General features: G+C 48.2%; 1 protein-coding gene across 2 annotated transcripts in view; it reads left to right on the top strand.

The window, feature by feature from the left end:
• Positions 1–846: 846 nt before the first annotated feature.
• Positions 847–17402, top strand: part of TRABD (TraB domain containing) — a 28297-nt gene continuing 11741 nt past the window's right edge. The window contains exons 1-5 of one of the 2 annotated variants that reach the window (XM_026053811.1): positions 847–878; positions 8709–8771; positions 11065–11143; positions 13662–13828; positions 14788–14928. In XM_026053811.1, the coding sequence (XP_025909596.1) occupies positions 8748–8771; positions 11065–11143; positions 13662–13828; positions 14788–14928 (411 nt within the window). In that variant the 5' untranslated portion in view covers positions 847–878; positions 8709–8747. The remainder of the gene's footprint in view (positions 879–8708; positions 8772–11064; positions 11144–13661; positions 13829–14787; positions 14929–17402) is intronic. The other variant, XM_026053812.1, reaches the window with a different exon arrangement.

Below are 17402 nucleotides of genomic sequence, written 5' to 3'. Positions count from 1 at the left end.
GGCCAAGCAGGAGACTTTGTGGTGACGGTAACGGAGGAAAACACCGGTCCTGCGGGCAGGACGCACACACGTACACACATATAGACACACATATAGACACACATATAGACACAAGCACACACGTTACGTGCCGGGATGCCGGGCGGGGCCGTGGCTCGCGCCGGGACACGTCCTCACCACGACGCCAGGGGCTCCCTTTCCAAAGGATCCGGCCCCGGCACAAGCGGCGCCCGGGACGCCAGGGGCTCCCTTTCCAAAGGATCCGGCACAGGCGGCTCCCGGGACGCCAGGGGCTCCCTTTCCAAAGGATCCGGCCCCGGCACAGGCGGCTCCCGGGACGCCAGGGGCTCCCTTTCCAAAAGATCCGGCACAGGCGGCTCCCGGGACGCCAGGGGCTCTCTTTCCAAAGGATCCGGCCCCGGCACAGGCGGCGCCCGGGACGCCAGGGGCTCCCTTTCCAAANGCGCCCGGGACGCCAGGGGCTCCCTTTCCAAAGGATCCGGCCCCGGCACAGGCGGCGCCCGGGACGCCAGGGGCTCCCTTTCCAAAGGATCCGGCACAGTCGGCGCTCGGGGCGCACCTCCCGCCCCGTCCCGCCGGGGGCGCCTCGGCCCCCGGCCACGGGGCGCGGAAGGCGCGCGGGGCGCCGCGCGCATGCGCGCCCGCTGCACCATGGGAGTTGTAGTCCACCCGCGAGGCCCGCGGCGGGCGCGCGCAGGGCGAGGGACTCCATTTCCCAGCGTGCCGCGCGGCGCCGCGCCGCCGCTCCGTGACTAGCGCCGCACGCTGCCTGCCTCGCGCGCCCGCCGCCCCAGCGCCGCCGCGGGAGCCGCCGCTCCGGGCGGGCCGCGACCGCAGCGGCCACGGCGACTGAGTGAGTGAGTGAGTGAGTGAGCGGGGCGGCGAGGCGAGGGGGGAGCGCGGGCGGCGGGGGCCGCGCCGGGCGTCCCGGGGCGCGCGGGAGGGCAGCGGAGCGGGGCGAGCCGCCGGGCCGGGGCCGGGGCCGCGGCCGAGCCGGGCCCGCCGCGACCTCTGCGCCCGGCCGGCGGCGGGGGACGAACGCGGGGGAATGAGCCGAGATACAGGGATTGCGCGGGCCGCGGCGCCGGGCTGCCGCAGCGGGGCCGCCCGGAGGGAGCGCGGCCCCAGCCGTGTCTGTCTGTGCCGGTGTGCGATTATTTTTATTATTATTGTTATTATTGTCGTTACGGCTGTGGTTCGGGTCCGGTTTGGCTCGGCGGTGCCGTTGTTCTTCCCCGCGGTGACACGTTGCAGCGGCGGGTGAGACGCGGCAGCACGGGCGGCTTGTTCCGGAGGGTCCTCTGAGCACCCAAAGGCTCCTTTCTGTCTGTGTTTTAGGAAAGAGCTTCCCTGTGCTCGGTTGCTACTTGGGAAAGTTAAACAGATTTGGGCAGTCCTAGAAAATATTTTAAGAATGGAGAAAGCCAGGTGTGTGTAAACCAGATCTAACAGCCCTGCGAAGCGACACGGGAGCACGTACGTGAGCAGCTGGTGCTGGCGGCAAGGAGGGATTGCGCAGCTCCGCTTGTCCCGCTGGGATAACTTTATGCAGGCTCCGGTTGTCTGTGGTAGGGCGTTTAGCGCCAGATTCCACAAATACCGGCCATCCCGTGAGCAGTGGTTGCTGCTGGGTAGGTATTTGCTGATAATAACCAGCACTGTCACTATGAGCGGTTTTGAGCGAGACCTTCAGCTGCTGAAGACTTTTCTGAGAGGCCAGTGAGACTTGAAGCGCTATGAAGATGCCAGCTAACACTCTAATACCGCGATACTTGTAAACCTGAAAATAAAAAGTGATTTTTTTTTTTTTCTGGCTGCAACACAACTTGGGTGCACGTGGTTGAATATTAACCAAAAATCTATAGATTTCGAGCACGGGAACATGTTTGCATGCCCTTCCGTTTGGACTCCCTTCCATTTGGAACTCGCTTCCATTTGGACTTGGTGGAGGGGGTTAGAGGGACTGCTTTCTTTCCCCTCGCCTTGTTTTATTTCCCCTCCCCGGCTCATGCCTCTCTAGTCGACCTGCCCTGTCACGGACTGGGCCTTGGTGAGAGACGCGGGGCGTGCGGCAGCGCTGAGTGCCCGCCGAGGAGCTTGAGCAGCCCCAATCTTGCCCATGGGGATAAACGGGCGTCGCAGCAGCAGCCCGGGCTGCTGCAGGGCCCTGCTGGGGCACGTGGGCAGCGCAGGGCTCCGGGCCCGTGGAACAGGCGGGCGCAGGCGGCCCCGCCGCTGCCGCTTTGTCTGGGCTGGGGCTGTGTGAAACCTGAGCTGCCTCCCCAGGCTGTGCCAGGGCCCTAGCAGGCTCCTCAGCTTTGTGGTGCCCAGCGGGTTTCGGAAGAGTAGATCAGCTCGATCCCAGCTTGCGTTGGGTGGATGGGACAGGCAGGAACGCATCGGTAAATGGTGACTTTGACAGCTGGGCAAAGGCGATGTTGTCCTATAGGATCCCCATCTCACCCTTTTATAAGGTTAAGTTTAGAAGTGCTCATAATAAAAGTAATTACTCCCAGGACCCAGCTCCGGAACGTGTCAGCAGACACGCAGCTGGGATGACCTGTGTGGAAAAATGTGTACAGGAGCTTGAGGAGCCCCTTGCTCCTTGTGGAGCTCAGCCAAAGAACGTCCAAGTTGCCTGTAGCACAACTGCTCTAGACATTGACTTCCCTGGCCGGCTTCGTCTAATTCCAAATCCCTTCCTCAATCCAGATGATTCGTATCTTAATAGAATGGAAAACTAACTTGAGCAGACTTGTGGAGCCCAAGAGGCCGTGAGTTCCCCTGTGGCTGGTCAGCACTGGCTGCATCACTTCTGTCTTTCCGTACAGTGTTGCTATATTTAGCAGCCTCTTTCCAGCCTCCTCACACCTTACACGTCTGCCCTGCTTAATTAGCATCCCGATCCAACTCATATTTCTTCAGTTTATCTGGCAACCCTAGTGAATTTAATAGCAGTAATTCATGAAAACATAAAATACAGAAAAAAATCTTGGATTTTTTTTCATCTTTCATTGATAGAAGTGCTAGCATGCAGTTTTTACAGAACTGTAAACTGAAACCACGCTGGAGTTGATTTGACTTATCCACTCATGTGAAGCAATCCAGTTCTTTTCTTGCTACATAATTTACATTGCGTTTGCTATGCCCTAATTTACATGCAAGGCTAATGTAGGGGTAGAATAGTCCAGAATGACAAACCAGACGTGTTCACAGTGCACCTGTGCCCTAGGCTGCCTGCAAGGTTGCAACATCTCCCGTCAGAGAAAATGACTCTGGTTGTCTGTGATTTTTATCTTTTCTCTTCCAAATGTGCATGTGGACATTGGCTGCAACCTGAAGGTATCCAAGTCCAAGTCCCTGTGTCAGCCGAGGTTGCTTTGCAGGGACACTTGACCGATGCTCAGAGGGTAAAAATCTTTTACCCTCTTGAAATTTTACCCTCGTTTGAAAAAGAAAATCTTTTACCCTCGTTTTGAAATTTATGATCTTCTGAGTCATGAGAATCCAGAGCCACAAGCTCCAACCATCTGTGATTCCAGACCCGGTTGCTCAGTTCAGTTGCAAAGGCGTGGGTGGTGTCAAGGAAATATGTGCAATGTGCAGAGCAGGCCACCTTGGTGATGGCTTTGAAATAAGTTCCAGTTCCTGAATTTGTGGCTGCCACAGTATTTGGCAGTCAGGCTTGATCTGATGCGTTCTTCGGATATGAGCAGTCTATCAGCAGAGAGGAGACACCATTTGGAGTTGATGCGGATTGTTTGTAAACACTTGTAAAATTTCTATGCATAAGCATGAAAAAAAACCCCATCAACCTTAAATACATCGTCTGCTTCCACTGCCAAGTATGGCAGTGACACAGAAGTGTGTCTGTTAATTGGTTGTAGCTGAAATGTTCCGTGTGGAAGCACTGGGTAGGCACTCTGAGTGGTGAGCCATGGGTGTAATGGTTTGTCAGTGAGAAAGGAGTCTTCTTTCTGGGTTATGGGCCAGGTGATTGCTCTGCTGCTGTGTATGCAGGAGAAGTTTCCCTGTTAGGGCAGCTGTGTTCAAGGCGTGTGCAAGGCGGGCAGCCCACATGGGAATCCCGGCATTGGTACGCAAAAGCAGTGGGGCTGGGGACGGGCATCTTCCTGCTGCCGGGTCCTGGAACAAAGCAGCATTCTCTGCCTGGGAATACCATCTCTCAGAGTGGGATGGGGGGTTGTAGGGACACCGTCCTGCGGGTGCCTCTGGTTGGAGTCCGGCACGGGTGGGTGGGTGGTGTGGGGCACCCGTGTGGGGCCGGGTGCCGCGTAGCAGCGTCGGGGGCCGCTTGGTTTCTGCAGAAACCCTGCGCCAGCACCGGCCTCTCGGGGCACGGTCGGCCCTCGTTGCTCCCGCGGTCACTCTGCATGGGTGACAGTGAGGAAGCATCGCCCCAGAGGTGCCGGGGCAAAGAAGCAGCTCCTTGGGGCTTGCTGGCTGAAAAGGAAGGGAGGTTAAGGTTCAAACTGAAATTCCTTGAAAGCTCTAGCAGACTCCAATCTTGTTTTGCTACCAAAGGGCGAATTTGTAGATCTTTCTAAGTACTTTTGTGCTTAGTGGGACATGCAGCAGTTTATTGGCTATTAAACAGGGAAGTCTGATTAATCCCATCTCAGATGTGGCCACGTTAATGCTCTGTGCGATGTAGATACCTTCTGCAACACCAGTGTGTATTGGAAGTATCTCGGGTAATAATGCAAGCAGTAAAAGTTTTGGGGAGATAGAAGCATAAAAATTGTTGGCTTTCTCTTTCAATAAAGCATAAAACAATTCGTAGTGGCTTTGAAACCTCTAATTTCTTATTGGTGATTCTAATGAGGGCTGTGTTCAGAGCATGGAAAAAACAAAACCACTTTAGGGCTACAGAGAGAATTGTGTTTCCTTTTTGCAATGTCAATATGGTGTGTAGCTTAGGATGAAGAAAACTTATTCAATAGTCTGTTTTTCTTGAGGAGTAGCTGACTTGTTTTATAACAACATAAAAACTTATTATTTTTAAATTATTTTTAAATTTATTTTTAAAGCATTTTATTTGTTGCTGTCTGAATTTGCTTCCTTCAGACAGTGAACACAGGATCAAATTCAGCTCTACTTAATGAACTGCATATCCATCTTTTGTCTTGTTGCTTGAATTTAGTTTTTAAACCTACTGCTAGTGGCAGTAAAACGTGGAAGGCAGTTTTTCTTTAATGATAGCCCATATGTATCGGTGCCTGGTACTTGTCTTGCTAGAGCACCTGGTTTGAGAGCCTTCCTCAGACTGGAGCAAAGAGCTTCTGATGCCTAAATAGGCAGCTAGAACTGAAACACCCTACCCAGCTAAGATTGTGCAGTGTGGAAACTGAGAATGAGCCGTAATCCTGTGGTTCAGCAGCAGGTTTCACACAGAGAGCTCTGCTCAGGCTCTTGGACGTCAGGAAGGCTGGCGGATCAGCATGAGAGAGCACAGCAGGAAGAGCCTGGCTGTTCTGCCTCTGTCCTTGTTGTGGGGCATGGGCAGTGCTGGTTGCACCTGCACGGGTGTTCCTGCCCTGGCTGGGGGAGAGGAAACGGTCTGGAAGTGTGAGGGAAGAGCGTGCGCCCTTGTCTCGGGGTGAACAGTCGCCCGGTGTGTTGTCAGGAGACGGCCTTGAAAGGAAGTCTGTATCCACCAGGAACCCAAGGAATTTCTGTGTTCTAGGTTTGTGGCTCATTGAGCAGTCTCCAGAGCTCCTGGTGACTTGCTTAGAAATCTCAGTAAATGAGGGAAAGGGCTTTGCTTGCTCATGTATTAAGAATAACTTTTAATCACTCAAGGGGGCCTAGCAAAGGGCTTCCTGGGCATGGCAAACAGGAAACAAGCGCAGAAATTCCTCTTCTCTTGAAAGAAAAATGTGATTGAATCAAGGATTCAATCATTAAATGGCCATATCGGGGAAAAAATCAGCAGTAAATCCTGCAATTGCTGGATCATGAGGCTCCAGGTCAAGCTGCTGCTTGTTTCTCCTGGCTCCAGGAATTGTGCTTTCTTGGTGGTATTTCAGCAGGAGGAATGATGCCAGGTTTAGACAGTCTCCTGGGAATTAAGAAAACAGAAGTATTTTCTAAAATCTGGCTCTTAGGGCCTCCAGGCTTCTCTGTCTCCCTCTTCCTCTGAAAGAAATGCACTGTCATCTATGACTCTTCCGCGTGTGATCTCATGAAGAACATTACAGGCCTTTGAAACGGCTGGAGAGGTTTCAGTGGTTTTGTTTTATCTTGCTAAATCCCATGGTAAGTAGAGGAATTTGAGACTTTGTGATGTTGTGATTTTATTTATATAGGAAATATTTGTAAATATTTTTAAGATAAAATCACCAGCATACGGAATACAATAAATATTTACCTGAGGAGCCTGCTTTTCCTATGGCCCTCCAGCGTGTGCCTGGATTCCCTTGAGTTCCCTGGCCAGCTGGGCCCGCTGCATGTTCCCATGTGCACACACCCGCTCATTCCCTCATTCCTGCAGCCCTCAGTGATCTCTTCCCCAGAGGAGCAGTGCTCTTCGGAGCTGATGTAAACACTCCGTGACTCGGAGCCGCTTGTCTCCCTGCCACATTTGCTTAAATTCACCCGTGGCACAGACACATAGACACCCAGGCAGCTTTCGTAGCTGGTCTCGCTTCTTTAGGAAGTTGGACTTGAGTGAAAAGCAAATCCAAACCATCTCCTGCGCCCTGCCCGAGGGTGAGAAATGAGTGGAAAATGTGGGAGTGCTTGAGTTTGTGGGAGTGCTTGTGGTCCCTATCCGGACTAGGCCGTGGTGGCTGAATGGCCACGTGGGCTTATCCTGGAGATGCCTCCTGCCCGGCCCATGCAGATCCATGCTTTCTCCAAGGCCCGAGTGTTAATAGCTCAAGAGTTGATACGTGGGCATCTTCTGGGCATCCAAGCTCTACGAGGCACCGTCAGGTAGAAGAGTAAACGTGGGTGAACATCAGAGTGGTCCCCACTGTTGGGCCACTCTTGCCTCCGTGCTGAGGAGGGAGCCCGAGAGGTCTGAAATTTCCCGTGGGAGAAAATCACCTGGTGCTTCTGCATGGGACTTCAATCTTGAGCTGGAAGTTGTGCTTTGCTATTTTTAGCAGCGTTCCCGTAGATAAGAGGGAGACTTTTGTACTGAGGTGAGCTTTGAAACAGGCCTGCCACCTCAGTTTGTGTTCAGGCCAGCTAATTCACTGACAGGAAAACACTTTTGTGTTTTGCACGTAAACAAACAGAGAAGCAAGTTCACTTAGGTCTGTAGGTGCCTGTGCATCCAGCTGGTGCTGTAGTTTTTTGTTGCTGTTACTTTCCTAACTCAAGTTAAAAACATCACGGGTGCAGGATTCTTGCCTGGGTTTGGGCAGGTGGTCTATTTCTGAAGCTCTTGGACTGCTTTTAATCTGCAGCTTTTGCTTTAATGAAGCAACTTGCCCCGCGGGTGGGAGCTGTGCGTGTAGCTGCCGTGGGACCCGGAGCTCGGCTGCATTCCCTGGGGATTTCGTCTCCCAAGGCGTGTGCAGAGCTGCGTGTGGAGTGTCCCCAGGTTTGGGTGTCTGGACCTCAGCTGGGAACCCCAGTCAGCAGGTGACAGTGGTGACAACAGTCGGCTGTGACTTGTGTGAGCCTTGGGTGTCAACGCTTGCATCGCCTGTCTGAGCTGCTGCTCGTCTCCTGCTGCTCTCCAACGCTGCTGTTGGAGAAACACGTTCTCAGCGCGGGCAGAAATCAGCCCGGCCTGCTTTGAAGGCGGCCCGGGGAGGCCTGTTGGTTTTGGTGGAGGCTGAAGCCTCCTGGGAGAGCCGGGCAGGGTGTTTTTGGGCACGTGGGGCCCACGCAAGGACACCGGGTGCCTGGGGTGGCCGAGGGTGCGCGCGGCGGCTCCGGAGCAGGATGCGCACGCGCTGCAGTGTCCCCCTTCCGTGCTTGGCCACCTCCTGCCATCTCCTGGAATAGCAGCAAAGCCAGTTTGCAGCATCCTGTAGGTCTGGGGCATCGCTTCAGTATTTTAAGCATGTGTATGAAGAAGGAATCCTAAGAACAAGGTAAGGAAGCATTCAGCAAAGGAAAACTCGATTCTTTTGGTCCTTTATCCAGTTGTGATCTTACAAAGAGGCTTTCAGAAAAACACCTTACACATGATGGATAGCATGGCACAGACCAGGGAACATTTATTGCCCTCAGATGAATATTGGGACTGAGATCACTTTCTTATTCCTTGCAGGGGTGAAGGTCCAGAAACGCAGCAGGTGGTTCCTAACAAAGTGCCTGAAATTGTCCTTAATGTGAACAAGATGCATCCACGGATCTGGTTGAGCGAGGTTTTTATTGAGGCAGAAACCTCTTGCTCAGCCATTCTGTGTTTCTGGTTGTTCATGAAGGGGGAGGAGGGGAAAGATATTTTTGCAGAATGTCAGGCAGCAAATACGGCTTATTCTGAGTTCCCATGAAATTTGTTCCTGTTTTAACAAGGTATTCTCAGTGTGTCTGAAGAAAATGTCACTAGTCTGGATTTACAGCCCGCTCAAAAATTGGGTTATTGAGACAGGTTTCATTTTTCCTTGCGCATGCCTGTTTATTTTTCCTTGCAGTTCTTAGGGCAAAACCTAGGATATTTGTTTTAATTTTTAATTCTCTTCCATTGTTTTTACTTTTTGCAGTTCTGGTGCGATTAGTGAAAATAAGCCTACATTCCAGGGATGCAAGAGGAGCAACAGCCGGAGGTAGGGCTTGGAGCTGAAGGTTTTCCGGTAGAGCGATGGGGTAGCTCAAGACTGGGAATCAGCCAGGTCCTTAAGCTTGTGCCTAGGGAAGGTCTCCAAAGTGAAGGATCAAGGTTGCCCATGTGAGACTCCTTTGAAAATGAGGGGCTCTTTAGGTTTTGTTGTTTTTAAACTTTCAGATGTCCCATTTCAGAGTTCTTTTTCCTGTAACTGCAAGAGCTAGGAAACTTTTTTTTTTGTATTAACTTATTTTCAAATGAAGAATTGTACTAAATAGTCTAACCTTTGAGTTTAGACTTAGAGAAGAAAAGTCTTGTGATTGCCACGTGGTTGATTGTATGTGGACGTTCCTGCTGTGCATAGTTTAAGCACCTTGCTGAATTAAACAGAAGTGCTTTTTTCTGCCCTTCCTGTCCCTTTCATCTCTATTTCAACCTTTTCCAGTGTAACAGCCTACATTCATGCAAGGTACATTCCCAGCTTCCATAGTAAAACACGTGTCCTCAGTTAATTAAAAAAGAAGGGCCTGGCAGGCTGTTAATGTGTTCCTTTTTCCACTTCAGCATTGGTATGATGACAAAGGCAGCCTGAGTGACAATTAATTCCATATGTTGCAGACTGATACGTTTTTCAGAATACTCTGTGACCAGACTTCCTTATGCAAGGGCTGGAGCTCAGCCGTGTGCTGGGAGCAAAGGCTGGGCTGGCGTTGGACAAGGCCTGTGTGTGTCCTTGCAATCTGCAGCTCCCCACGAGCAGACCCCTGCTTGGCAGTGGAAGGGGTGATGTCTGCTGAGCAGGTTCAGCTGTGCCCTGTAGACCTGTTTTTTGGTCTTGCTACATGAGCAATGGTATATACTATATGGTGTATGGTTTATACTGTATGAGCAACTATATAGTCTTATTATATGACAAATTTGGCCTCGCCTGCAGTGCGACCAAGATAAGACACCATGGACTTTCTGCCATATAGTAGTTTTCAGATATTAATATATAGTGTATATATAGTAGTATAGTATATATATTAGTATATAGTGTATATATATTCAGATATATAGTAGTTTTCAGATATTATGAAATTAAAAAAAACAGTTGTGTTGAAAGTACTTAACTGCTTTGTGTAGCTCTGTTTTAAATCGGGTTAAGTACAAAGTAAATAAACCATTTACCCTAGCTGGAAGGTTGATATCCTTTAGGAGTCTGGCTGCTTGTGTGCTGACTCATGCTGCCTTTCATTTGGAAGAACGATGAACAGTTATGGATTCACAGCCTGGGTCTAGCTTTGACTTAATATCATTAAAGAACTGCAGATTTTTCCCAAGAATCCCTCTGTCAGAGCTTGGAATGAGAGCAGTTGCCTAAGCAGAGCTTTCAGCTGGGCTCTCCCTTGTGCTTAACTCCTTTTCCGCACTAACTGTGCTTCCCCAGCTTGGGTGACTGATTTACCCCAATTTATTTATAGACAGAGGAAGTGAAAACGCTGGGTTTCTGTGCTGAGGCTTTAAAATATGCATGCTATGAGTAAGGAGGAGTTTTGCTAGTCAGAGACTTGCCTAATGTACTTTTAGTGCAAATGTTTAACAGTCCTTGAAAAACTTGTCAGTTAACTTCTTATCTGCTGTAGGGTAAAAAGTGGCTTAAATTTATCAGAAATCAAAGGCAAAAGGATGAGAAATTCCTCATCCTTTTGCCTTTGATTTCCGAAATATTTGAATCAATAGATATAACTCATATATATGCATACGTTTTTTCCTAAGGCTGGGACTGTGAGTATGTGCTATTACCTTATCCGAACAGTAACACTAGGAGATGCTGAATCTCAGAGAGACTCTCCCGAATGGCTGTGCTGGTTCTTGTGGGGGCTGGCTCAGGCTGTCACACTTCTGACAGTGCAGTGCTGCTGGTTGCTCACAGGGTAGAACTTGCCATGTGTCCAGTGGCCCTGGTTTTCGCATCTGTGCCCGCTTTCCTTTCCCGTACAGAAAATTCCCTTGTTAGAGATAAATTTGCTCTATTCTAGAGTCAGCTCTTTTTTGAGTTGATGTCAGGTATAAATACTGTCTTTTTGAAGTAGACATTAAACGTTCACTCCTGGTATGCTGTCCAACAGGCAGCTGTTCTCCACGTGGCTGGATATGTAAAACCACGGAAATTTTGAACCCTGGCATGACTTAAATTATTTAGCTGCTTGCATGTTACCTGCAGGTTCAAACCAAGCTGGTTCACAAGGGGGAAGAAGAGACTAAAACATTTCCTTGTAATTCCCGGCCTCCTTTGCATTTGTTTCCCACAGGCTGCTGCAGACCCCATGTCCTCCTCGGAAGCCCCAGACGATGGCCCAAAGGAAGCGGCGAGTGTGTCGCAGAATATCTGTATGTGCCTGGGCTGGCTGGGGAGGGGATTTGGGGTGGTGTTAAGCTAAATGTCTGTGCCTTTTTCCTTGCCTAAGAAGGATGCAGTTATCACAAAAAGGAGCCCTGAGCAAGGTCGTGTCTAACTCAGGCTGGTCAAGGTTTGTAGAAAGGGCCAGTTGCACTTCTTAAAAGAGCAGTGACATGCTGTATGAATTGTCAGTTTTCTAGCTTTCAAGAGAAAGTAAATTGCTTCTCGATTTAATAGATATATTCAGCTTTTATTTTAAGCGTGGTCCTGCTCTATAAGGCAAACTCAGATACGTACATATCTGGCATCTGCTCTTGTGATGGTGAATCAGTTGCCACAGATGGAAAAAGTTTGCCCATTCCAACATAATGGTAACTTTGCTGTGAAGACCAAGCCTGCAGGATGTGGGAATGCAACTGTTTCAGCCAGGGCATCGGAAACTCAGGCAGGATATCAATCTTTACCTTTCAGTGGTGAGGATCAGATAATGAGAGTAATTCCTTTCTGGAGGATGAAAGGAAGCTGCTTAGGATATGCTTTTTGTTTATTGATATACTGCTGTCCTGTTAATACATATGATCCTCCTTTTGAACAATAGGAGCATTCAGCCTGGCAAAGAATAGGCTAAGAGCCACCCGAGGGCACGTTAGCCTGGAACAGCAGTATCTCTGTAATGCTGAAGTTGCTGAATAACCCCCGGGGACTATAGCTGCTAGAAATAACAATCATGGGAGCAAAGCAAGAGCCTTGACCAAAGCAGCGGAAGAAGCATTCAAACCTAAAGCAGCAGATTCATTTTTCCTTTTTTGTTCTCCTTTTTTTTTTTTTTTTCTTTCCCAGATATAGCAGTTGGGTTTAATAAAAACTGAAGCTGCTTGTGAGAATGTTTTCCTTGATTATATCTTTAAATGGTAACAGCTGTTACTGCACTGTGCTGACAGTTCTTCCCACATTAAACACAATTCAGCCCAGTTTTGAATGTGTGTGAGAGGTGGAGGCTGAAAAAGCAGTGGAGAGGGAATCCATTAAGGCTTGCTGGGTACATAGAAACCACCTGCAGCTGAGAGAATCCAACATAAATGGCTAGTGGCTGGGAGCACATTTGGGGAAATTATCATGTTTGCTTCCCTTGTTCTTAATGCCCTTAGTGCTTTTGACCACTGTGGGAGATGGGATCCTTAGGTAGCTTTTGGTCAGCTCCATGTGGCTGCTTTTTGCTAGGGAATAGCCTGCCACCTTTTCTTTTCCTTTTCCAGCCAAGCCTTCCCTGCCTGCTCCTTTGCCTTAGATCCTTCCAGCAGGCACAGTGTCTTAGATCGGTGTATACTGTTCTTGACTCTCAACCATAACACTGCTAAAATGCTCAGTAAAGGAGGGTGTTTTTGTTGGGAGTTTTGAGATTTTGTTTTTAATCCTGCAAGACAAGATATTTGTGGGACAGATCTGGGGGTTGGAGCTATATGGTTAAACTACAGAATCATGAGAAGAAAGAGGGTTAACAGTAGTTGTCTGGAACTTATTTATTTCCTTGATATCCTACCTACACTTCATCAACCTTTTTCTCCTGATATTACAGTCCTGTTCTAGCTGCTGCTCCTCTTCAAGGCCTCTTCCAGCTCATGTAGCATCTTGCCAGAGGAAGAGTTGGTGGGGGAAAAAAAATTGTTTCCCACTCGATTTATTTTCCTTGTCCTCTCCCTCCTTAAGACCCATTACAGCCTAAGAATAATTTAATCAAAGTTAAAACATTTCCCACTGATGTAAGACTGAAGCCTCATTCTGTTTCGGTGAATGGAGCTTCCTGGCATTCCCCAAGCAACTGTAATGGAACTGATAGACCCTTCTATATCTCCATGCAAGCTTGATATAAACAGGCTGAATTCATGTTGTGCTGTTTTGACTAGAGTAATTTGTTGAACCTAGGGAAAATCTACCATTTTTTTTCTGAATGCCTCTTTTAATGCTTAATTTCCACCTGTGTGCTGATCTGCTGTGTATTAGTCACAAAAGAGGCTAAGATTGGTACTGGTAGGTGTGCTACGTGCTCCTATATGTGCAGATGACTTTACCAGCCTAACTCATACCAACATAAATATGTTGCTGTTTATACAGATAAAATTTCAAAAAGAAGCACTGTTCTAGAGTTTAGAAAAAATATATGCCTTTTTTAAATTTTATTTTCCCAGTTTAGTGTATACCTTTTCTAAGTATTCTTTACTTCTCTATCCACCTCACCTGCCACACAGCTCCTCTCTTTCCCTTACTGGACTGCGTGGACAACCTGTCCCAGTGTCCACAGGGTAGGAAACCTGGACTGAGACCCATGCTTGGAGGCAGCCTCTCCAGTGGTGGCACTCAATGATGTAGCCTCAGAATTGAATGTAAGACTACAGTGGTAAATCAATGGCCTTTTAGCTCTGCTCTTTAGTGGTGACTTTTTTTTTTGCTTGTTTCTCTGTTTTACTTACCTGCATTTCATAGTCGTATGTGCCTTTTTTTCTTTTATAGCTGATGCTGATGCATTTAAAATCCTTCTGGAGATGAAGATGAAGAAGAGGCAGAAAACACCCACCTTACCAAGCACTGTGACTGAGCTTGACACAGAAGATGGGTCAAAAGTCTATGTGGTTGGAACAGCCCACTTCAGTGACAGCAGCAAAAAGGATGTAGTGAAGGTAAATGAGGAGGAGGAGCCCCTTGGTGCTGGGTTTAGGATGTTGTCAACTTAGCATTAAATATCTCAACAAGGAGAGCAATGCCCAGCCCTCTTTGCTGGAACCTGCACTGTAACCTCCAGGCTGTTCCTGCAGTTGGCTATTGGGAAGCAAGGCAAGTTGACACAACTGTAGGATGAAATAAGAAGCAGACATACTGTGGTAGTTTTTTGACCCACTAGCTTGTTCTCCCATCCCAAATACCAAAGTACTTGTCCTACAAACAGCAAATGCTAGTATTAGAAGTGTCATAGTGGCTGGCAGTGCCTGTTGTCTCTATTGCCTGCTCGACAGCATGGGGACGAGCTGAGAAGATGTGAAGTCCAGGGCAGAAACTGGAGTTTTCAGATTCCCTGTGTGAGAGATGTGTAATATAAAAGCATGGTGCCCAAAGCTGCAGAATACAGTCCAAGATGCAGATAGGGCTGAAGTTCTAGGGAAAATAGAAGCTATTTGAGATAGTACCTTATGCAAACACTGCAATTTAGACTGGTTTTACTGCCCAGGAATTGGTAGGGGAGAAATCTCTTGCCAGATTCATCAGGTCTGACTCTTAAAAGACTCACTCCACTTGGATTGTAAATGGCCATGGAGCACTGTTAAAGGCACTGTGCAAATGGGCAAGTTTAACACCAGGATGTTCTGTTTCTCCACCCACTACAACTTGGACTCTGTCTCACTGTCTCAGTGTGCAGCAGCTGCCCAGTGTTCTGCTGGTATCTCCCTTATTCTCAATAGTTATTTGATGAAGTCTTGTATATGTTTTGCATATGCTAACTCTTCTGTTACCTGAAGGTGATTGGCAGAGTGGACTTTTGTTCTCCCCAGTACCTTGCAGATTACTCTCCTACAAGATCAACATTCGCTGTAGATCTATTTAATCTTTCCTAAATTAGTGTAAATAAACACATCTTTTTCAGACAATACAAGAAGTGCAGCCTGATGTAGTTGTGGTGGAGCTGTGCCAGTACAGAGTTTCTATGCTAAAGATGGATGAAAAGACATTGCTAAAAGAAGCCAAAGAAATAAATCTGGAAAAACTTCAACAAGCTATAAAACAGGTATGATTCACACAGTGAAAATGAAAGGTTTGTACTAAGTAATGGTTTGTCAGATTACAACCAGAAACAGTGTTCCTGCCAGCTGTGAACCTAATAGTTTTCGTGCAGGGAGAGTGCAGTTAGGCAAAGTTGGGTTTGGTATTTTCCTTTCAGCTTCATTACTGAGGGCTTCTGTTCCACAGCAGGGTTGACTGGGCAGTCGTTGACTGCCCCAGGACTCTTCCTGGATTTAACAGTTGCTCTATTTGCAGGATGCAGTTCTGAGTTTGCACTCGCAACATCCCACTAGTATATTTAAATGTGACTCTGATCTCTAGGATTTGCATCTGTATCACAGCTGTTTAAGGAGCACTTAACCTTGGATTGTTGTGGAGTTGCATTCCTTGGTGTGTTGTCTTTTGTATTTCTTCCTTTTTATTTATTTATTAATTCCACTCTTCATTTCTCCCCAGTATTTGCTATTGGCAGTATGCCTTGGCGGGCTTGGGTTTGGAAAACTGGGGCAGAGTGGCAACTATTCAGTGTATGACTAGTCTGGCAACTTGCCCATGGATGGCTTGGATGTATGTGCAAGACATGACTCTTGTCCTGTATTTTCAGTTCCAACCACCTAGCTAGTATTGGAGCAATTTTAAGCTAAGCACAACAAGATAATACAGGGTTGATCTTAAAATGATGTTAGGATGTCTCGTTAGAAGGGCAGCATCAGGTCAGTGGTCATCAGGGTGTTTTGAGTGCTCAGCTGGATGAACAAATCCAGTTATTTCTGGTGTGTAGGGCTGGCATATCATCAGGTTACTGAGTTTTGATATCATTGGGGAATCCTCAGGATTGCAGCCCCAGTAAGACCATAACCCCCATCCATGCAGAAGCACAGGCAGCGGCTGGAGGCTAATCCATTTGTGTGTGTCTGTATACATAGTTTCTCAAAAGTCTTTCCAACTCGCTCGGTTAAGCAATAATGAACTTTTCCTAGTTTTATTTATGTCTTATTAAGAAAGAAAGCAGCACAAAAGATTTGAATGTTGGATGTATCTGTTTGTTTTGGTACCCGTAGCCAAAGAAATCAATGTTCACAGCAGCCTGTGTCGTGTTGTTGGGGGTTCTGTTTGCATAAACAGGCACATAACCTTCCTTTTTATCAAAACCTTTCTGTATCTCAAAACTAAATGCAGCAGTTCTTGCTCACCTCAGTTTGAGGGAGAAAACTGGTGAAAATCAAAGAGAAAACTTCCCTTTTTTCCTTCCCCTGTGAAATTCCTGTGAGGAAGTGTCATGTTGGCAGCTCTGTGGTGTAGCTGGAGGTTTCTGCTGGGACTTGGATGATTTTTCTGTGTGGCCACCAGGCAGTGCAGCTTGTGCTGGCTCCAAAACCAGAGGATAATACAGGACTTCTTCCTGCTGGTTACAGCTCCATCTTAGACTTTGCTTTGTTGCCAGGAATAATGCAAATAATAACTTGGACATCCTACCTTTTAGGCAACATTTTCCATGTATAGTCCCAACAATAAAACGGAGCAATCCCTCCTGCCTTGATTCAGCAGCAGTGTGGATTATACAGGTGTAGGCAAAAGCAGGAAAATCTCCTTGAAAGTCTCACACCAAACTACAGTGGCTTTGTTTTCCCCCCCCCAAGTTGTTCCATGCCCTGGATGCTTCCCTTGGGCTCTCTCATTCCATGTCAATCAAATGAGCACTCGGGCCCAAAAGTTGCACCAAAGCTAAAGCTGCATATAACTTGAATCCTGTAGTATAGGATTAGAAAAAGACAAGTCTTCTTTTGCACTTGCTTGTGTAAATCTTAAGCAGTAAAGTTTAATTTTATTACTCTTATTTGAAGCTGGAATCTGAGCTATTAATTGACAATTAGTACACACTTGCAATGGCTTGTTGGTATTCACAGATTATCAAGCAACTATTATGGGTTAAAAGTAGCCTTTCCCAGCCCCTCCTTTGCTCTGAAACCCATCCAATGGTTTACAAAGAACTGTCCCTTAAGCAGGGCAGTCCCAGTGGACTGGGACCTGGCTCCAGCTGGGAAGGTGAGCGGGAACATTGGCTTAACCCAACTGGTAAGACTGGTTTTGTCTTTTCCTCTGGCTTTGTTTTCCCCTGTGCCCTCAGTGTCCACTGCAGAGCTTGCATGGCCACGTGGCAGTGTGAGCAGGGCTTGCTTTTCACCTGGCTCCTGTCCCCAGGAAGCAGTGCCTGATGGCTGCTCCTGGCACCAAGGAGGACATGGGGAACCTTGTCCCCCCCCCATTGCTGCTCCTGGCACCAAGGAGGACATGGGGAATGTTGTCCCCCCCCATTGCTGCTCCTGGCACCAAGGAGGACATGGGGAACCTTGTCCCCCCTCCCCCCCCCCCGCCCATTGCTGCTCCTGGCACCAAGGAGGACATGGGGAATGTTGTCCCCCTCCATTGCTGCTCCTGGCACCAAGGAGGACATGGGGAACCTTGTCGTGTCCCCCC

The sequence above is a fragment of the Nothoprocta perdicaria genome, unplaced genomic scaffold (genome assembly GCF_003342845.1).
Source record: "Nothoprocta perdicaria isolate Ctin4 unplaced genomic scaffold, notPer1 scaffold_119, whole genome shotgun sequence".
In the NCBI taxonomy this organism is placed as follows: Eukaryota; Metazoa; Chordata; class Aves; order Tinamiformes; family Tinamidae; genus Nothoprocta; species Nothoprocta perdicaria.
The sequence above is the reverse complement of the archived record's forward strand: the minus strand, read 5'-3'. Positions and strand labels throughout refer to the sequence as shown.